The sequence below is a fragment of the Ciconia boyciana genome, chromosome 1 (genome assembly GCF_034638445.1).
Source record: "Ciconia boyciana chromosome 1, ASM3463844v1, whole genome shotgun sequence".
Classification (NCBI taxonomy): domain Eukaryota; kingdom Metazoa; phylum Chordata; class Aves; order Ciconiiformes; family Ciconiidae; genus Ciconia; species Ciconia boyciana.
The window spans coordinates 218,729,260-218,747,727 of NC_132934.1; the positions used below are offsets into that span (position 1 = coordinate 218,729,260).

An 18,468-nucleotide genomic window follows, 5' to 3' on the forward strand; every position below is an offset into this window, starting at 1 on the left:
GGACATGGTCACTAGTCATCAGCAGAGATGGAGGAAGACTATGGAGTTACAACAGGAATCTCGCCTCTGCTTTGGGCAACCCCAAATTCGGGTGCCAGCGCATCCGCCCTCCTGCTGGCCACAGTTCCCTTGAGGCTGTGACTTTTCCTCAGGGTCTCATGCCACAGCCTGTGTTTAAAAAGCAGAATCCACTCATGGGAGGTGAGTTTCCCTGCTTGATGAAAGGAAGTTGGTGCCAGCTTGGATTGTGTAGCTGTCTGAGGGTCGGTGGGGTGGGGTGGCTGCGGGGCTTGAACGGGGACTGTGGTTTTCACTGCGGGATGACTGGTAATCAGGATTTACTCCTGCATTCCTCAGGATGGGCAGCCTTCACGCCTGAGCAGAAGAAACCACATCAGGCTACGTGTTTTTTGCAGCCCGATGTCAAGTGAGACAGCAGCTCCTCCGTGTCCGGGGCAGGGCTCGCTCCTGCAGCCGGATTTCTTTGGTCCGGCTTGCAACAGTTCACAGTCCTGCAGGTTTCCAGCTCTGTCGCCTGCAGCTGGCAGCCCTCGATGTGCGTTTCTCCCAGCCCACAGACACGCTCCGGCTCAAACGTCAGGGATGCTGGGCTGCAAACTTCCAGGGAAAGGTATGGTGTGCAGCCAGCTCCTCCAGCCTGCGGTCTGGCCAGCTCACGATCCTGCCACGAGGCTTGCGTGGCGGGGGATGTTATTGGAGCCCACGCTGTTTATTCAGTAGTTTGTAGGAGAATCTCAGTTTTCATTCGAAAAAAAAAAAAAAAGTAGTCTCGTCTTCTCGATTGCCCAGAAAACATGAAGCAAGTTTGACCTAAAGGCTCAGGAACCAGAAGGCAAATATAAAGGACCCAAGTTTATTATTTGCAAGCCAATCCCATGGTTTTTGGAGCCTGATTCATGATTGCAGATGGATTGATGTTGGCAGTATTGAACTGTCAGCCGGATTCCTTTGCAGACGAAGATAAAGAGCCTCGGTTTTTGCCAAAGGGTGAATGCATTCTTTATGAGACTCAACAGAGATGTAACACAGCACCTTGCTCCTGACAACGCTGGCCTTTATTTCCTGGGTCTGCACTTAGGACATGGCTGAACTTTCCCATAAGTTTTAGCCCTGATGCAGGGCCAGGATCTACAGTCTTGAATTCAGCTGTTGCAGTGGAGACGCAAAATAACTTAATTGGCTTGGGCTTCGTGTCCCCATTTTTCTAAGCAGTTTCCTAACTTGCCCGCAGATGTGTGCATGCAATGGACTTTTCAAGTCTGCCCTGTGCAAGAGAAGAGCTGGAACAGGAGGTACTGGCTGTTCCTGGTGGGAGCTGGAAGGAGCCTGCTGTTTACTCAAAACCCTTTAATATCTTTATTGAGGCATAGGAAGAAATAGAAGGTCATTGCTAGCAAAATTTGCAGGGAGCTGGAAATGAGTGGAGCGGTGCAACAAGGGAAGCTGGGTTAGATGGTACGCTGGGGACCGTTGGGTGAGTTGAACCTGGCTGGTGTGGACCTGCACCGCATGGAGGCATGGGGCTGCCAGCGCGCAGATAATGGATGGGGGACAGTACGATGGGGAAAAAATGCGGGTCCTCCAACCACAGCGTGGGACATCCCCGGCCCAGACCTACACAGAGGCTGCAGGGGTGCTGACCCATCGCTCAGAGGAGGGGTGGGCAGCGTGGACCATCCCGGGCTTTGGGTTGCTCTGACACATCAGATGCTGTAATCCACGAGGCATGTTGCTGCCTTCTCTAAAAACCAGCTTTGTGGTTTGTCTTGAAGATGTCTGGTCATGTCAGGATTGCTCTGGTTAGCCCTGAAATGCAACAGCAACGGCACTGCTTGTACTTTCTGTAGACGGTGGGTGCCGGATGATGTGCAGAGCAGCCCTGGGTTACGGGCTCCTACATTCCCCTGTAGTGACTTGGTCCTTCAGCAGAATCATGCTCACAATTCACAGGGGAGAGCACCGAGCGGTAAAATTATTTTTAAAGCTTGTAAACAAGTAGACCTGTGACGATCCCTGTAGACGACCCAGCTCTGTCTCCTGCTCTGTGCGCAGGGCTGTGCTCTTTGAGGATCACAGATATTCCCGTACGGGAGAGTCAAGGTGGGGTGAGGACTCGCCTGCATTTGCTAGCTGTGCTTTGGTGATTGCCACCTTCTTCCCGAAAGATGTGTCCAGCCCATGCGGGTGCAGAAATGCATGTTGACTTCTTGCTCCCAGGAACTTAAAGAGAAAAAAACAATGATGATGATTTAAACTGTTATTAAAACAGGTTTCTTATTACAAAGGAGATTTCCCTCTCTCATATCCAGCTCCAGGAACAGGCACCTACAGAGATGGTTTGGTACAGAGGGATGTGTTTGGCTCCTGGGGCAGGGCTAGAGACAGACAGAAAGAAGAGATGGATGGAAAGAAGAGTTTTTGCTGCAGAAATTCTCCTTCACTGCTTTCCTTTCTGAGCCAAATGGGGAACGTGGCTGATGTGACCAGGATTAGGGGTTTGGGGCCACCTTGGAGTTGTTGGCAGGCTGGTGGCTTGGTGCCACTCTCAAGTGGGTTGGCGTTGGCCACAAAGATCTCACACCCTGGAAAGCCCAATGCCAAGCTTGAATTAATGGAGGAAAATGAATAACTTGGTTGATGGAGGAGATCTCTGGTCAGCTGGTGCCAAAGGCATCGCAGGCAATGACAGTCTCTCCACAGCCAGTGGTGCGAGGAAGCTGAAGGAGATGGGGGGAAGAGAGAGAGCCCGTGGTGTAGAGACGAAGCCATTTGCAAAGGAGAAGCCCAGGGCTCCTGCAGGGTTTGGGACCTCCGTCCAAGCCTGCCTGAGGCAGGGAATGTGGGCATGAAGGTGTTCAGCACTGTGTTAAAGCCTGTATTTCTTGTGCTAATAAGGTGTCTTGCTCTAAGCACCCCTGGAAGTACGAGCTGTGAAGGTGGAGCAGGAGAAATGGGTAAAAAACCATGCAAAATCTGGCCTTAGACCCCCAAGGAGGCTGCAGGAACCCATCTCCGTGATGAACTGGTGGCCCCGGGTTATTCTGGCCGTGGGAAGCAGCGCTGCTGAGTAGACCCGGCTGCTCAGGGAGGATCCAGTGCTGCCCAACTTCTCCGTGAGGGTCCTGGAGCGCAGAAAGCTGAGCCCCACAGACAGGCAGAGCAGGGCTGGCAGCCAGAGCTGGACCACTTCGTGCAGGATTTGGGGAGCAGCGGGAACAGCAGCAACGTATCTGGAGGCAAGGTGGCTTCTCCAGGGGTGACTGCGTGACCGGTGGCTTTCCAACCGATGGTGTTTCATGCCCAGCAGCTCCATGCTGCGGAGACGAAGGGCAGCCGAGGTGCGAGCGCTGCTCTCAGCTCTGCTGGGGTGGCGGCGGGAGGATTTGGGATGGTGGCTGGGGCCAGGGGGGGTTCCTGCAGGCAGGGGCTACGCTGGTCATTTAAGATGGCTTTATGCAGCTGGAGGAATGTAAAGCAGCTGGTGAGGAGAGGGAGCTCCACCGCTTTGTCTTGCCGAAACCTCTGCCCCTACGTGCTGTGGGTACAGGGGGGATAGCTACACCCCGGGAAGGAAGGAGCCCGTCTATGTCACTGGGAAGGGAACTGGGGTTTACTGGGAAGGGAGTCAGGGCACTGGGAGACCTCGGTGGTGGAGCAGAGCCCTGGGAGGGGAGGCTGCAGCCTGGATTTCTGCTTTGCCCCACTCGGAGCGTGGGATGCTCGGGGCTGTGCTGGAGCCGGCTTCGCCCCGGGATGGGGTAGATGCATCTGCGTGGGCTCAACCTCAGCGTGGGGGTTTAAACCTCTCCCGGGGGGGGCCTCAAGCATCTCACAGCCAGGTGGGGTTTAACAGGGAGAAGAGGTGCAGCCGGGCCTTGTGTCGGGGGGTGACACATCCCTTTTGTCTCACCTCCTGGCTCGTAGCACCCCAGGACAGGGTCCAGCCCGGCAGGTCCTTCCAGCCCCCCCCCCGGGGGGCTGTCCCCACGGAGCCCCGGCCAGGCTGCAGGGAGGCAGGGGTTAAACCTGCGGCTCCCGCACCCCCTCCCCGCCCGCCGCCCTCCCTCCGCCCTCCCGCCGCCGAGGAATTTCCTAAAACACCCAAAAAAGTGGGAAAATAATAATAATTAAAAAAAAAAACCCCACCCTGCGGATCTCCCCCCCCCCGCCCCCCCATCTCCGCCTTTAATACCAACAAACAAACTCCTCGGCTCTCCCTAAAGGAGGAGCCTTTGATCGGAGCGAGACGAGCCCCGCCGGGCACCGGCACCGCGGCACCCCCGGGCACCGGCACCTCGGCATCCCGGACACCGGCACCCCCGGGCATCGCACCGGCACCGCGGCACCCCCGGGCACCGACACTGGCCCCGAGGCATTGCACACCGGGACGGAGACCGCAGCACTGCTGGGCACCGGCAGCGAGAGCGAAGCTCCCCGGTACCGGGACCGAGACATCACCGGGCACCGCACCGGGACATCGGGCAGCGGCACCCCCGGGCACCGGGACCAAGACACCCCCGGGCACCGGGACCGCGGCACCCCCGTGGCACCCCCGAGCTGCGATGCTTCCCGGGGCCGGTCCCCTCGCCTTCCTCCTCCGGTGCCTGCTGCTCCTCTTCGCCTCCGAGAGCCGAGCCCGGGCTCGTAAGTCTCCCGCGCTCCCCTCCCGGCTGCTCTGGGTCCCTCCGTGCCTCAGTTTCCCCATCGTCGGGGTCCCCAAGAATTTGCGAGGGGGGCTTTGCGAGCATGGCTAGGGACACGGGGAGGTTCCTCGCCATGGCAGGTGCCGGTCCTCCGTGGCCAGGATGTCCCAGGCCATGCAGCAAGCCGGGTCCCCATCCTGCACTGTTGGAGACACGACTGTGTCCCCCGTCACCCGCTGCTGTCCCCGGCTGCTTTGTGGGGACGTACAGCGCCGAGCACGCTGCTCTATGCTGGTGAGGGGGCTGTGGGGTTTCGTGGGCTGGCAGGGACACATTGAAGGTCTGGGACCCCCCTCCCGTGGGCTAGAAATTGCATAGGGCAAGAGGTTGAGTTACAGCCTGTCCCCTGCACAGATCCCCCCCCACCTGGGTGCATCTCCCCTCTGAGGGTGGATGGGGATGCAGGCAATTTGGGGAAATGATCCCCCCAAACCAAAGCTGGGGGCTTTTCTCCATGTCCATCCCTTGTCCGTCTCCATGTCCATCCCTTGTTCTCTCCTTTCTCCTCCTCCCAGCTGGCCAACTGGGACAGATAAGATTTGGGATGGGGAAGGGAAGGGAGATTCAGCACTTCCTTGTACAAAAAGGCTTGAAGGACTTGGCCAGGGCTGTTTAGCAGCTTGGAGGGTGCTGGAGGTGTTAATCAGGGCCAGGAGGTGAGTTTGGCTTGGGCAAAGTACTGGAACCCCACCAGCGGGTGCTGGGCACCCCTACAACATCGCAAAGCCATCTGAGTGCCAAGCAAACGAGAGTAGGACCCATTGTGTCCCTACATTTATTCTCCCCTTTAATCTCCTGAAATCCCAGTAGAGTCTGTTGGTGGCTGCATTAGGGTGATTTATGACTTGCCCGCTGCCAGCAGCGCATTAGGCACTCGGCAAATAATCGTCCTCCTGGGGCACCGACCCAAAATGTGAGCGCTGGATTGCTTGTCCCGGTGGTGGGGTGTGCTTGGGGGGAAAGGCAGGTGGACGGATGGGGCTGTGCAGAGCGTTGGAGAGCAAAATCTGGATGAGTTTGGCTCCTTTCCCTTCCCTGGGCTCATCGAAAGCCGCTGAGCTCAGACCACAGCATCCGTTTCTTGCACGAGTGATGTGGGTCTGACTCCCTGCCTCTGCCAGGGCTGCGTTAGCCATGGTACCCAGGTTAGGAGGAGGATGGAGACATCTCCAGAAGGTGAAACAGATGCTAGGTGAGGTGTTTGCTCTTCAGGCGATGGTAGCAGAGCCCCTAAATTGGGCACAAATCAGGATGAATGGGGACAGTAGGGGTTTGTCTGCTTTGGGAGAAAGCGCTGGGGTCTGTTTGAGGGATTTATAATGGTGCTAAAGGGCTGGGGACTGCGGGACAGGGGCAGGATTGGAGCAGGGAGGGCCGGGATCATCCCCACCTCCACATCTCTTTGGCTCTGCTGCCGGGCGCATCCCACGGTGCGGAGGGCCTGGTTGGGGCTCCAGGTGCCCCATGGTCGAGGGCAGGGGGGTCTTGGTGGCAAGGTCCTCATCAAATCGTCGACTTTTCTCCGCCGTCCACCTCTGCAGCTCACTGTCTCACATTTTTGTTGGGGCCAAGCACCCAGGGAGAATGAAGACAGGAATAAATTAGTTATGAGCAGGCTCATCAGCCAAGAGACCTACAGTGTCGTGGCTAAAAATAGGTGAGAAGCAGAAATGCTCGGGCTTGAAGGCAAGTCAGAAAAGAAGAATTTGCCCACAGAAACAGGCTATTTTAGGGGATTTACACTCTCAGCTGAAAAAATATCAGAGGCACAGGTTACTGGGACGAATGTGCTGCAGCCCGGCCACTATGAGTAATTCAGTGGCAATAGCTGAACACAACGATGTTTTGGCTGGAGGCATTTAAACACCAGCATCTCTGGAGAGCGCAGGGCATTCGTTTTCCCTAGGAGCTTGGAAGTTGCCATTTCATTTCTTTTTAACGTGGTTCCTGGAGAAAAGGGGGTTTGTGGGATGTATCTGTCCTAATGAGTTTGGATCCAGCATGACGAGGGACTCTCAGTCCAAGATGGGAAGGACGGGGATGAAAAGCAAATCCTGCTGGTGGCCATGGTAAGGGAGAGGCGAGGGCTGCACACCCCGCTTTAGACAACCGAGCATCCCCTTAGGAAGGAGAGGAGGGAAACAGGGCCCCGTCTGCTGCTCGCAGAGCCCACGGGGATGCTCTGGGTCCAGGACTTTGCTTGGCTTCTCCACCCTGGGGAGCGTGGCAATGCTTCGTGAGGCTGCATTTGCAGAGCTGCAGAGTTTTCCAGGCTCCCCAAGTCTCGAGAAGAAATTCCCAGCCCAGAACTGAGGTGAGTGCATGGGAAGTGATCTGGATGTGAGCGGAGTCATTAGGATGCCACATGTCAAGGGCCCGGTGTGTTTTAACCAGTCCCTTCACAGCTAAGTTGCATTTTAAGCCCTTCATAAATACAGGGCTGTCGTAGGAGTGCCTGGACTTTCTGTACCAGACAGTGCTTTTTACACTTTATTTATGACTGCTCTTAAAACTCGCAAACTGGTTTGCATAAACACACTCCTGCACACCCGGCGCGGCGCTGGCTGGCAGGTGTGTGACCTCCGAAAAAGCTGTCGGGGCCAGAAGCCCAGCTCAGACGTGCCCTGCTTGGGGGAGAGCTGCAGGGGGATTGCCCAGGGACACAGAGATGGGAGAAACCCCTGTGCCAGGAGATGAAACAAGGGAGAAGTCAGGTGAGACCTGTGGGATGTTTCGGTAGCATCCTTGTTGGAGCCAGTTTGGTACCTGAAGTGAAAGTTCCTGCTAGGGAAACTGAGGCACAGGGCTTTCCACACTTTGGGGTGTTGTGGGTGTGTTAGCCCCTCTCTAACCACGGGTCAAGGCTTTACCTGCAGCAAGGACTCACCTCTGGGGACTCCTCGGTGTCCTGTAGCGTAGAGGAGCTCCGGTGTGAATCAGGATAGATGTACGGTGATGCCACGCTTGCAGAGACCTGGCTGGGTAATGGGTGTGCGAATGCGAGCCGTTCCCTGGGCTGATGGAGCAGTGATGTAAAAGCAGCTTTAATCCTCCCATGACACATCAGGACGCTCTGCTCAGGTCTGGGAAACCCTGATGTGGGATGGGGGATGTAGGTCTTGCACGCGCACGTGTGTATGTGGCTTGACTTTGTTGAGCATCAGTCCCTATATCCAGAGGAAGGCGAAGTGAGCATGGCTGAACCTGAGCTAAAGGAGGATTTGGCAGCAGAACATGGTATTTCAGTAGCCATCATGCTTGCAGGTTTAATAGCTCACTGTGGTTCCTGCTGATAGGCTTGGGATCGCTGCAGGAGAACATCTGACCTGTTTTGGCCCCTGGTTCAGCCATGGCCAAAGTGCCCAGGCAGCGGCACGAGTCACACTGTGTTGGGAAGCCCGTGAGGACGTCCTTGTCCACTGTGAATGTGGAGGAGTGCGAGGAACTGGCTCAAACGGGCTGTGTCAGTGGGTGGGAGAGCTTCAAGGGACAGGTCTCATGGACATGCTGACCTGAGGGGACTTGTCTGCGTTTGAGGTCAGGAGATGTCCAGGGGTGGTCTGACCAACGTCAGCCAGTTTGATGGTTCAACAAAGAGGCTGTGGGGTCTTGCCCATCTCCCTACGGTTCATGGTCTCTCACTGGATCTAGAGCAGGTCATGAAGACGTAGGATGGAATCTTGTTGGTGGCTGGTGCATGAAGCTGTTGAGATACATCCTAAAGAGGTGCCGATGCCATTCTCATGGCATGAGAGAGATGTTAGCAGTCACTGAATGCAGCACAGGACGGGTTTCTCCACGCCATTCTGTTTGTCACCCTGGACTGATGTCTCTAAACCATCTCATGAAGATGCTGCTCCAGTCTCAGAGCCTCCTTGATAGCCTCTTCTGGGATTTAAATCTCCTGGTAGCTGGAAAACTTCTCACAATACCTGTCCTAAGTCTTCCAGGCTTTGCCCCAAGCTGATTGTTTCTTCTTGTCCCTGCCATGGCTAGAGATCACCCTTTTCTTTGTAACAGTGCTCTCTTGCCTCATCCTCGCCCTCGTACTTTCCATCTCATATTACATACCCTCCTTACTGTCCAGGATGCAATTAATGATAATTGATGATGATTAATGATAATCAAAGTAAACCAGCGCCTGGGCCACACCCTTGAGCATTGACCGGGGCTGTCCAGATTCTTGCTGTGGGTGCACTCCCCAGTATGGTGTTGGCTGGTGCCAACCTGGGCTTTAGAATCATAGAATCATAGAATCATAAAGGTTGGAAAAGACCTCTAGGATCATCTAGTCCAACTGTCAACCCAACACCTCCATGCCTACTAAACCATGTCCTGAAGTGCCACATCTACATGTTTTTTGAACTCCTCCAGGGATGGTGACTCCACCACCTCTCTGGGCAGCCCCTTCCAATGCTTTGCCAAATGCCTGGGGACAGCGGGGCCAGGGCAGTTCCAGCAGGTGAGTTGAAATCGAATCATTGAATACCCCAGGCCAGGCCACTGGCCCCAGACCCTGGCCTGGGGTATTCAATGATTTGGATGTAACCAGGTGGTAGTCACCCAAGAAAACCCTGGAGCCACAGCAGAAAATGGCTGTTGGATGGAGAGGCAGGGAGAAACTTTCCTCCTCCATGATGTCCCCAGCAGAGCCCTTCAGGGTAGGCAAGGCAGAGGAGCTCCCACGTGGAGGAGTTGCTCTCCGCAGCATCTCCCACCCTCTGTCTGGGCACGAGGCCACAGGACTTGCTGGTGGGTGGCAGAGGAATCATTTCCACATCTTTCAGCTGTTTTTTCTGGTTCATACAACCCATAATGGTACTCTGAAGAGCAGAGTCTTGTATTGGGGGCCTCTTGTGTTTGGGAACAAACTGGTTAGATGGGATCTGTTCTTGGAGGTGTTTGCAATGGGAGGTGTTTGCCCCTTCCCACCTCTGCTCCTGCTTCCAGGTCCCATAGGGCCACCCCCAAGTGTGGAGCTTCTGGCTTGCCATCAGCAAGCTCTGGTCGTGTCTCCAAGGTGGCATGGACCAGGCTGGCCTGCTGTCTTCTCCTGCCCAGAGACTGCACGGTCCTCGGGAAGGAAAACAAGGTGGTGGCTTCATCTGGATTTTTGGTACAGCAGCCTTGAAAATGCTCCACAGCTCAGGAGCCCTCTCTGGAAAATGAAAACTAAAACAACGTGACTTTTGTGAGCGTGCTGTTGCCGAAGACGCAATAAATAAGGAGACTGAACGGCACGGGAGCAATTTACTGCCACAAATGGCTTTTCACTCCAAGTAAATTGGGAAGATATCCAAAGTTTGACCTCTGAAAATGAAATTATTAGCCTGGCATAGGGAAAAATGATCCAGAGCTCTCAGCTTTTAAGCCTCCTCCTTCCATCCATCCCCAGCTTGCTTTTAACCAAACACGCCGGCGCCTCTTGCCAAATACGCAGCATAGTGCTACTGAGATGTGGACAAGTGTCTGTTGCTGCCCAGTTCTGCCAGTCGGCTTTAATTTTACCAGCGGGCCCTTTGCAGACATGAATCAGGCTGCTTTCGAGGGCTGGACCCAAACCAGGGCTCCACTTGTGAAAAGCAAGTGATTAAATGTTTGAACAAAGCAGCCAACTGGCATGGGAGCCTGCAAGCTGAACGAGCCCGTGTCACATGAAGGCAACTTGATTTCTTCACCCTCAGCGTAATTCATGAAGATGCTGCAAGCAGGGAAAAATGAAGTAATTTTCCCACTGTTTTGCAAAATGATGATTTTTTTTTCCTTTTTTTTTTTTTCCCCTTTCTCCTGGGTTTCTGCTATTTCCAGCCTTGCAGTCCCCGTTCTTGCATGGTTTGCTGTAAGCTCATGTCATGCATGGCCAGGAATATGGGTTTGCTGACTTGTTAGAGGTTTGGAGCAAGCTATGGGGATGGTGTAAAGACCTGAGCAGGGAAAAGCCTCCTGCCTGTCCCTCTGATGGCATCCACCCCAAAATTATTGCAAATCTCCACCTCTGCAGATGCAACGCTTGCCCCACACCGCTGTGCTTGAACTAGGCAGTCTGGACAGCTGGTGGCCACCTCCTTTGAAGGTACAACTTGGAGAATCATGTGCTTGAAGCCATTAACTCTATGAGGAGCTCAGGGCTGCTGGCAGACCCATAGGGCTTGAGTTGGAAGGGATGCATAAGGATCATCACAGACCCCTAGGGCTGCCCTTCCTGATGGCCATAGGGTCCGGCCATGGTAGAGCATCACTTAGGTTCATCCTGAGAATGGTCAGAAGCTGGAGGAGGGATGGCAGCCCACCACAGCATATTCATATGAGTTTTGCCTGGTTGGTGGGAGAAACACTTGCATTAAGCAGGTGGCATCTCCAGCTTTGGCAAGGTGGAACAACGCTGGCCAGGCTCTCTAAACCACTGCTTTACCCCAGGTGACAGAGCGGAGCATGGGATGGCTTTTAGCATCATTGGGGTGGTGAAGGCCACCGAGCTTGTTTTGGGGACCCTCTGCTATTCATCGAGGAGTCCTTCCAGAAGCGTAGCGGGGTCAGCACCCACTAGCTTGCCTGACTTCATGTGGCGGGTGGCGGGACCTGGGCACCATGCCTTGGAAAACAGCCCTCTCCCCTCTCACCGCATCCCCAGGGCGTTGCAAGGTTTTAAAAGACCCATAAATGCTTCAGGAAGCATAAATATCTCTGCTGCCTTCAAGCAACGTAGTCGCCCAAACTACCTCAAATCCCCTCGATGACATAACCTTTTAGGTCACCTTCAGTTTTTAGTGGGGCTGTAGGCACTTAAACCACTAATAACACATGCAGGCAGGCATGTGTTTATTCACGAAAGAGCTTAAGTCCCGGCATGTCCCTCCGGCTGGTCAGGACTTGGGGACATGCCATGGGAGAGTGGGAGCAGCCGACGGGCTGTGGTGGGAGTTACAGGGTCCAGGTTCCTGCAGGTCTGACCGGGGTCAGAGCTGGGTCCTGCAGGACCAGGCGATGCTTTTTGATGTGAACATTAAGGATGACTGAATTGGGTGTTCTGGCCAAAGCCCTGTGGTTGTTGTTGGTGATTACGGCCACGGTTTGTCCCACAGGTCCTACTGCAGGCTGGCCTTGGTCTGCCAAAGGGTTGGTGTGTAACCAAGGGCTTGGAGATGGAGGGGGTTGAAAGGGACCTGCTAAAATCTGGGGAGAGGGTGGATCACCAAAGGGGATCTCCTTCACCAGTCATGCTGGGCACCATCTCATCTCTCTCCCTGTGCCGCGGCAAGGTTAAACCCATCCCAGTGTAGGCAGGGCTGGATCGTTTCTGGGACAGACACCTCCAGTTCAGGAGCACAGCTGGAAACTGGCTCTTCTCAGGATGATAGGATCAGAGGAATAGAAAAATACATGGTTTTGTGCTTTTCAGGGCAAAAAGTGGACACGGTGGACTTGCTATCCCCATAGACAGCCCCATAAATGAAGAGCATGGTTCAACCCACACCAGCCAGACTAGTGCCACATCAAGCCTGGTAAAGCCAAGGGGCTGAGCCTGGTGGGATTGGACAAGCCTGCATGGTCCTGCTCCTCAGGGCTGATGCTTGGCTCTCCGTGTGCTGATAGTGCTTGTCCAGGGGTCCTTGAGAGAATGAGCTGAAGCTCTTAGGGGGAGCAAAAGGTTTTCCTTCAGAATGTGTTTCTACCTCAAAATGTCTTTTTTCTTCTGCTTCTTTTTTTGGGTAACAGTGAAAATGTCTCCTAAATTCAGGCTCTCCTATCTCCCCCACCACTCCCAGCCCTTCTGGTCTCCCTGGGGGAAATTCAGTCCCATAGCATCACCCTGAAATCACCTGTCCATCTTCCAACGAGTATTTCTACTAACCTATTTTTGAGTGACAACTCTAATTTTTTCCTCAAAAATTCTGTTCCTTGCTTGCAAAGGGAGTTGAGCTTGCTCAGAGGTGATGCCATTTGGTCAGATGGGTCCCAGCCTAAAAAAACAAATCACGGCAAAAATGAGGCTTTTGGGGAATGTATTCAGTCTGGGGTCTGGTGGGTGGGATGTGGCCATCAGCTACTCATGGGGGACAGCATGAAGGCACAGAGCTGTCCTTGCTCTTCTCATCACGGAGGGAGGAGAGCTCTCCCAAAGACAGTCCCTTTCTCTCACGTAGCTTCTCCTGGTTGACTTTCAGGGCCAGATGTGTTCTGTGACTTCAACGGCAAGAAGTACAGCCCGGGTGAGAGCTGGCACCCCTACCTGGAGCCGCAGGGGCTGATGTACTGCATCCGCTGCAGCTGCTCTGAGGCATGTCCCCCACGAGGTTCTGTGGGAGGTGGTGGGGATGCTGCTGCGTTGGGGCATCGCTTTGGCAGCTTTTAAGCAGATTGGTTCTGGTGTCTAATTTGACCAGAGAAGCCCTTTCCAGTCCCATAGGGATGTTGAATTAATCTCTTTCCTTGTGAAAAAGCCCCATGTCCCCCTGGGTGTGTTGGGTTGACCTTGTGAGGGAGCTGTCTCAGTAGCGTTGGTGGGCTGTGGGTGGAGGTGGCTCAGGGCTGCTGTGGGACCATGGGTGGTCTTTGATGATAAGAGATGAGACCATGAGCTGGCTGACAGCGGGGTCTGAGCCAGGGATGGAGACATCCTTGATTGGGTGAGCTACACCAGCACAATCTATCGTGATATTGGAGCCATCATCCAAAATCTTCCTCCTCTTGCAGGGGTGAACATGTAGCTGAACGAACCATCTTTCTTTCTTTCTCTCCCCAGAACGCCAACATCAGGTGCTACCGGATCCAGTGCCCGGCTCTGCAGTGCGCCAGCCCCGTCACCGACCCCCAGCAGTGCTGCCCGCGGTGCCTTGGTAGGTGGACATCCCACGAGGAGGTGGTGACAGGGTGGCCGTGATCCTGCAGGGTGTGCCTCAACTGCAGTCACTTGAATGCTCATGCCTGGGGCAGCACAGCGATGCTGGGTCTGGCCCTGCTCATGGGGTCACAGCAGCAATGGCAGCTTGGGCTGCTCGCATTGCTTTTTCCCCCAAAAAATGTCATTTTGATGGAAAAGGGCTGTCTACCAGACCACTTTCTTCAATTCCCTCCCCATCCCAAGAAGCCCTGTAGGGACAAAATGATTGTTCACAGTTCAGTGACAAACCAGAAGCTGGCACTTTATTCAGATCATTTGCCAGCAAAATGTGTTAGATACAGGAAAAAAATTTTTTTGAAGATTTTTGACAAAATTCTTGAATTTTCCCCTCCCCTGGATACGATGACCTCCAACATCAGACGGAGTCAGATAAAAAGGTCTTCTCCCATGGGTAATTAGCTAAAAATTAAAAATACTTTTTTTTTCTCTCTTTTTTTTCCTAATTTTCCAAATCATCGATGGTTTTTGACTAGCTTTGCCACCGCTCTGGCACAGCGGGGGCCAAGACCCCGGGAGGTCAGACTTCCAGTTTTACCTTTGTGCTGAGCTCAGCACGGTCAGGGCAGCCGTGTTCTCCAAAAGCTTTCGGGCACATAAATCACCATGGGCTGTGCAATGCCCCAGCCACTTCTTCGTGATAACTGCAGTGTGTAAAGGTCTCCTTGTCCTTTTGGGTTGGGCTGGTGGGGAATCTGCTGAGCATCCGTGCTACATCGGGGCCAGGCAAGGGCTGGCTCTTATCCCGTTGCTTTCTCATCTTCTTTTCCAGAGCCACATTCCCCTTCTGGCCTCCGGGCACCTGTCAAGTCCTGCCAGTACAACGGGACGACCTACCAGCAAGGCGAGATGTTCACCACCAGCGAGCTCTTTCCCAGCCGCCAGCCGAACCAGTGTGTGCAGTGCAGCTGCTCCGTAAGCTACCTGCGAGCCCATGGGAGGTGGGGAGGGCTTGGGGTCTGCTCCTGCACCCCAACAGTGTCCCACCAGGTCAAAAACCTCGTGAGGACCATTGGCTGGTACCAGCCCATGGTGGGATGGTTTATCATCAGGATCAGGTTATCAGTGCAGGAGATTGATCTTCCTCTGAGCTTCCTCTGAAATGGTGCTGGGTCCTCCCTGCCCAGCGACTAAGGACCACTGCAGAGCTGGGTGCTTCCCCCTCTGCCCAGGAGTGTTATCTGGCCTTGACCCAGAGTAAGGTGTGCTGCAAATGTCTGCTGGGCCCTGGGGTTGGAGCACAAAGCACTTGCCTGCATCTCCTCCCTGGTGGGAACGGCACAAACAAGCTGCTCCAAGGGTGGGTTACTCACTGGAGATCTCACAGGCCAGTTCTGGGTGGACCCCGCTGGGGGTCCTTGGGTTGGGCAGGGGGACAGCCCTGTCCCCACTGAGCACGCCAACAAGTGCATTTGCCCGCTGCGAGGACCAGTGCTGTCCCCACGGATGGCAGAGAGGACAACCAGGAGCCTTTCCCCATACGTACTTGCTGCAGAGCAGATGAGGTTTGTAGCCAGAGGACCTGGGGGAGCTCAGCGTGCTTGCAAGGCAACACAAATGCCAGCTCTTGGGCTTCAGAAGTTCTTGGTACATTGAGCCCCGTGCCGAGCTGGTGGGACTGAACTGAGCTCCAGAAATGATTTGGTGGCTCCTAACCGCTGCTGGATGCTTGGGTCTTGTGGTGCCTCCGGCAGCCAGCTCCTGCCCTGCATGGCTGGAGCTCACGCCCAACGCAGCCAGGAAACGACAACAGAGAGATGGGGGCATTTGCAGCAGAGCCTGGCCGTCAGGGAAGGCAATGGGCAGGCGCCTGGTGATCTTCATCCCCGTTGCTTGGATTTAAGTGGAAGCTGAACCCAGGGCTGAGACATGCTTGACCACCTGGGTGGCCTGGCTGTACCAGGAGCCGATTTCATCTGGAAACTCCCGCAGTGTGTTCACCAGCCCTCCCAGCCATCGTGTTCACAGCTGTGCCCTGGAGATATGCATGTGTTTTCCAGGCTGTCCATGAAAAGCATTTCTGCCTTTCACCCTGAGTTGCAGCGACCTTTGCAGGACCATTGCATGCCCATCTTCCTTGCTGGTCCCAATCGGTTTATCTGCTCTGCCCTACCCAAGGGCTGCAACAGCATCCAGGATGCTATGTGGTCCTCGGTGTGCGTCCCTGTGGTGGATTGCCCATCCACCACCCATCTGCCAGCACCAGAGGGATGTTCCTCCTCCGTGAGCCTCCAGCAATGCCCTGAGACAGGGCTTGGCTCCACTCTGCCCAGCCCTCTCCCACAGGCTGAGATCCTGCAAAAACCCGTTGAAAACTGAGTCCTGACGCTTTGCTCAGGAGGCGTGAAGCAGCCTGGCCAGCGGCAATGGGGAAGGTGTGTGGAGTGCGGGGCTGCGCGTGCCAGGAGCTGAGTGTTGGGAGATAAATGGAGCAGCTCCTCCTCCTCGAGAGGGAGCGAGGAAGGGGGATAGAAAGTGCCAACGCTGGACTTGGATGCTGTGGGGAGCTGCTTGCAGTGGCCACAGCCTCTGCCATAAAAAAGAAGAGGGTTGCAGACTTGGCTTTCACTGCCCGTCGTACAGAGCCCTTGAATGGGACCAGGCTTCACTGGTCTGTGCTTTGCTTGCAGCAAATCATTTGACTAAGCTTGGCCAGGAAAGAAAAAGGGGTGAGAGCACCCAAACCACCTTCCTCTCTCACGCCAAGAGCATGCACATGGTTACCATCAGCTTGATGCTTGATAGTAAAGTATCTGTGATACTAGGATAGCTGGTCTGAGCCTTTGGTGCTTGTGCACGCCTTGGAGCTAGGTGGCTTGGAGCTAGGTGGCAAGAGGCATAGTTTACACATAGAAATTATACAGTTTGGAGGCTGGTTCCTCTCTGATGGACCCCAACTGGATGCCAGCCCACCAGGCTGGGGACAAAGGCCAGGAAGGCGCCCTCGAACCCGACTGTACGTGCCCACCTGGCCCTGCTTTCCCACCCCATCTGCCACCATCCCCGGGAGCCTGCAGACCTACGTGTCCCTCTCGGAGGCACTGGCTCTCGCTCAGGCTCTGTTTATTCGGCAGGATAATGCCTTGGATACGAAGGGGAAAATAAAAGGATGGCTGTGGAGCCTTGCAGCGGCAGGGTCTCACCGGGCTGTGTCTGATGTTGTCAGCTGCTAGAACAGCTGCGTGAACAGCTGGTCTAAACCTCTTTGAAAACTGCCCTGAGACCAGAGCCTCTGGGATAAATCCTACTTTTTATGACATTTGCTCTTTCCCGCCCGAGGCAGGTCTTCGCCATGAGCTGCCAGTCAGAAGGAGAAAGAAGGAAGAGGCTCCATGGCCAAACCCTGCTCCCTGCAGGTCTGGACCCCATGGAGGTCCCTGAAGTGGAGAGCAGGGTTTGGTTTGCAGTGACCTCCACCAGATCATCTCATTTACCAAAGTTTCTTCCTCCTCTTCATGTCCCCTGCACAGTGGCTTGGCTTCCTGATGGTAGAAGAAGCTGCTTTGGTTTGGTTTTCTAAGGAAAACCTTAGTTAACCTCTTGTTTTCAGTTGACTGAGAGCTTAGCGATACCCCAGAGAAAATTGCTGCATGGAGAACAAGACCTTACTGTTGTGGTCTGGCTGCTGCTGGGCTGCTGAACATCCTTCTCTGCCCTTCTGCAAAGCAGCAAAAACAGAGCCCTGCAGGAAACGGGTGCAAATCTGTTGACTGAAGTGGGACTGGGATGCACTAAGGTCAAGACTGGCCTTGGCCTGTGGTTTTCAGCTTGAATCACTACAGCAATGATGTTCTCCAAACTATCAAGCCGGTGGAAGAAGTTCTACACCTGAACGTCCATCCACAGCTCTCGACCTAGCGTCTTTGTGTGCTTGACTCTGTGTGCTTGTGACTTTGTGTGCTTGATATCGAATAACCCGACACAGAGGGAGGGCAGAGCTGCGGTGTGGACCTGGGTCTGGGTTCAGCATCACACTTCCCCTTTCTACCTGTCTCCTCCAGGTCCTTGTCCTGGGAGATGTCAGAGAAAAGGTTTTTGTGCCACTTCTAATTGGTGGGTGTTATGCAGAGTTTACAGGTGCGTGGTGGCTGTTTCACATCCGGTAGCACTAACAATGCCTGAGAGCAAGGCAATGCCTGCCTCTTTTTGGGGAAGACCACTCCACTCATGAGCATGTGGACTGTCAATCAGTGAACCAGCCATGCTAGGAGAGGACACCATCCACCATGCTGTACCGCGCAGGATGGAGAGTGTGGCAGGGGCAGATCTTCAGCTTTCATCGGTTGCTAGATGATTGGTGATATTTGAGGATGGACTATTGGGGTGCTTATGATTTATGCTAGATCTCCAATTTGAAGTGCTGGCACCCCAACACGGAGGACATACAGCCCTGTCCAGACCTTGGTAATGCTGACAATGCTTTTTTTATCTTCTGCCTTCCTAGGAGGGCCAGATTTACTGCGGCTTGGTGACCTGCCCAGAGCTGTTGTGCTCTTCTCCCCTAACCGTGCCAGAATCCTGCTGCCAGGTCTGCAAAGGTAATGAGGGGCCCAGGAGCTGCTCCTGAGCGAGGGCTGGGAAACCCCATCTGGTTGCCACCAGCTGGCAGGAGCCATCTCAAGCCACTTTAGCAGGATTTTGGAAGCCTGTGCTGTAAATCAGGCCACTTGCTGTGTCTTGGTTGCACCAGGAAACAAAAGATGAGGGCTCAGGTTTTTTCTTGCATGCTTCCCCTCCCACACCTAGTTGTGCCCTGCCTCCCTGCAGCCCATACGTTGGGTAGGCTGAGCTCTTTGCTCTGCCACTGGTGCATCATGCAAGAAATGTGACCTGCATGGAGAGCAA

The 18,468-nt window shown here is 54.5% G+C and overlaps 1 protein-coding gene across 1 annotated transcript in view; it reads left to right on the top strand.

Moving 5' to 3' along the window:
* CHRDL2 (chordin like 2) overlaps positions 1–18,468 on the top strand; it is a 37,646-nt gene that overhangs the window by 5,104 nt on the left and 14,074 nt on the right. The window contains exons 3-7 of the mRNA XM_072850991.1: positions 4,245–4,665; positions 12,890–13,002; positions 13,468–13,561; positions 14,396–14,538; positions 18,068–18,161. Of these exons, the coding sequence (XP_072707092.1) occupies positions 4,245–4,665; positions 12,890–13,002; positions 13,468–13,561; positions 14,396–14,538; positions 18,068–18,161 (865 nt within the window). The remainder of the gene's footprint in view (positions 1–4,244; positions 4,666–12,889; positions 13,003–13,467; positions 13,562–14,395; positions 14,539–18,067; positions 18,162–18,468) is intronic.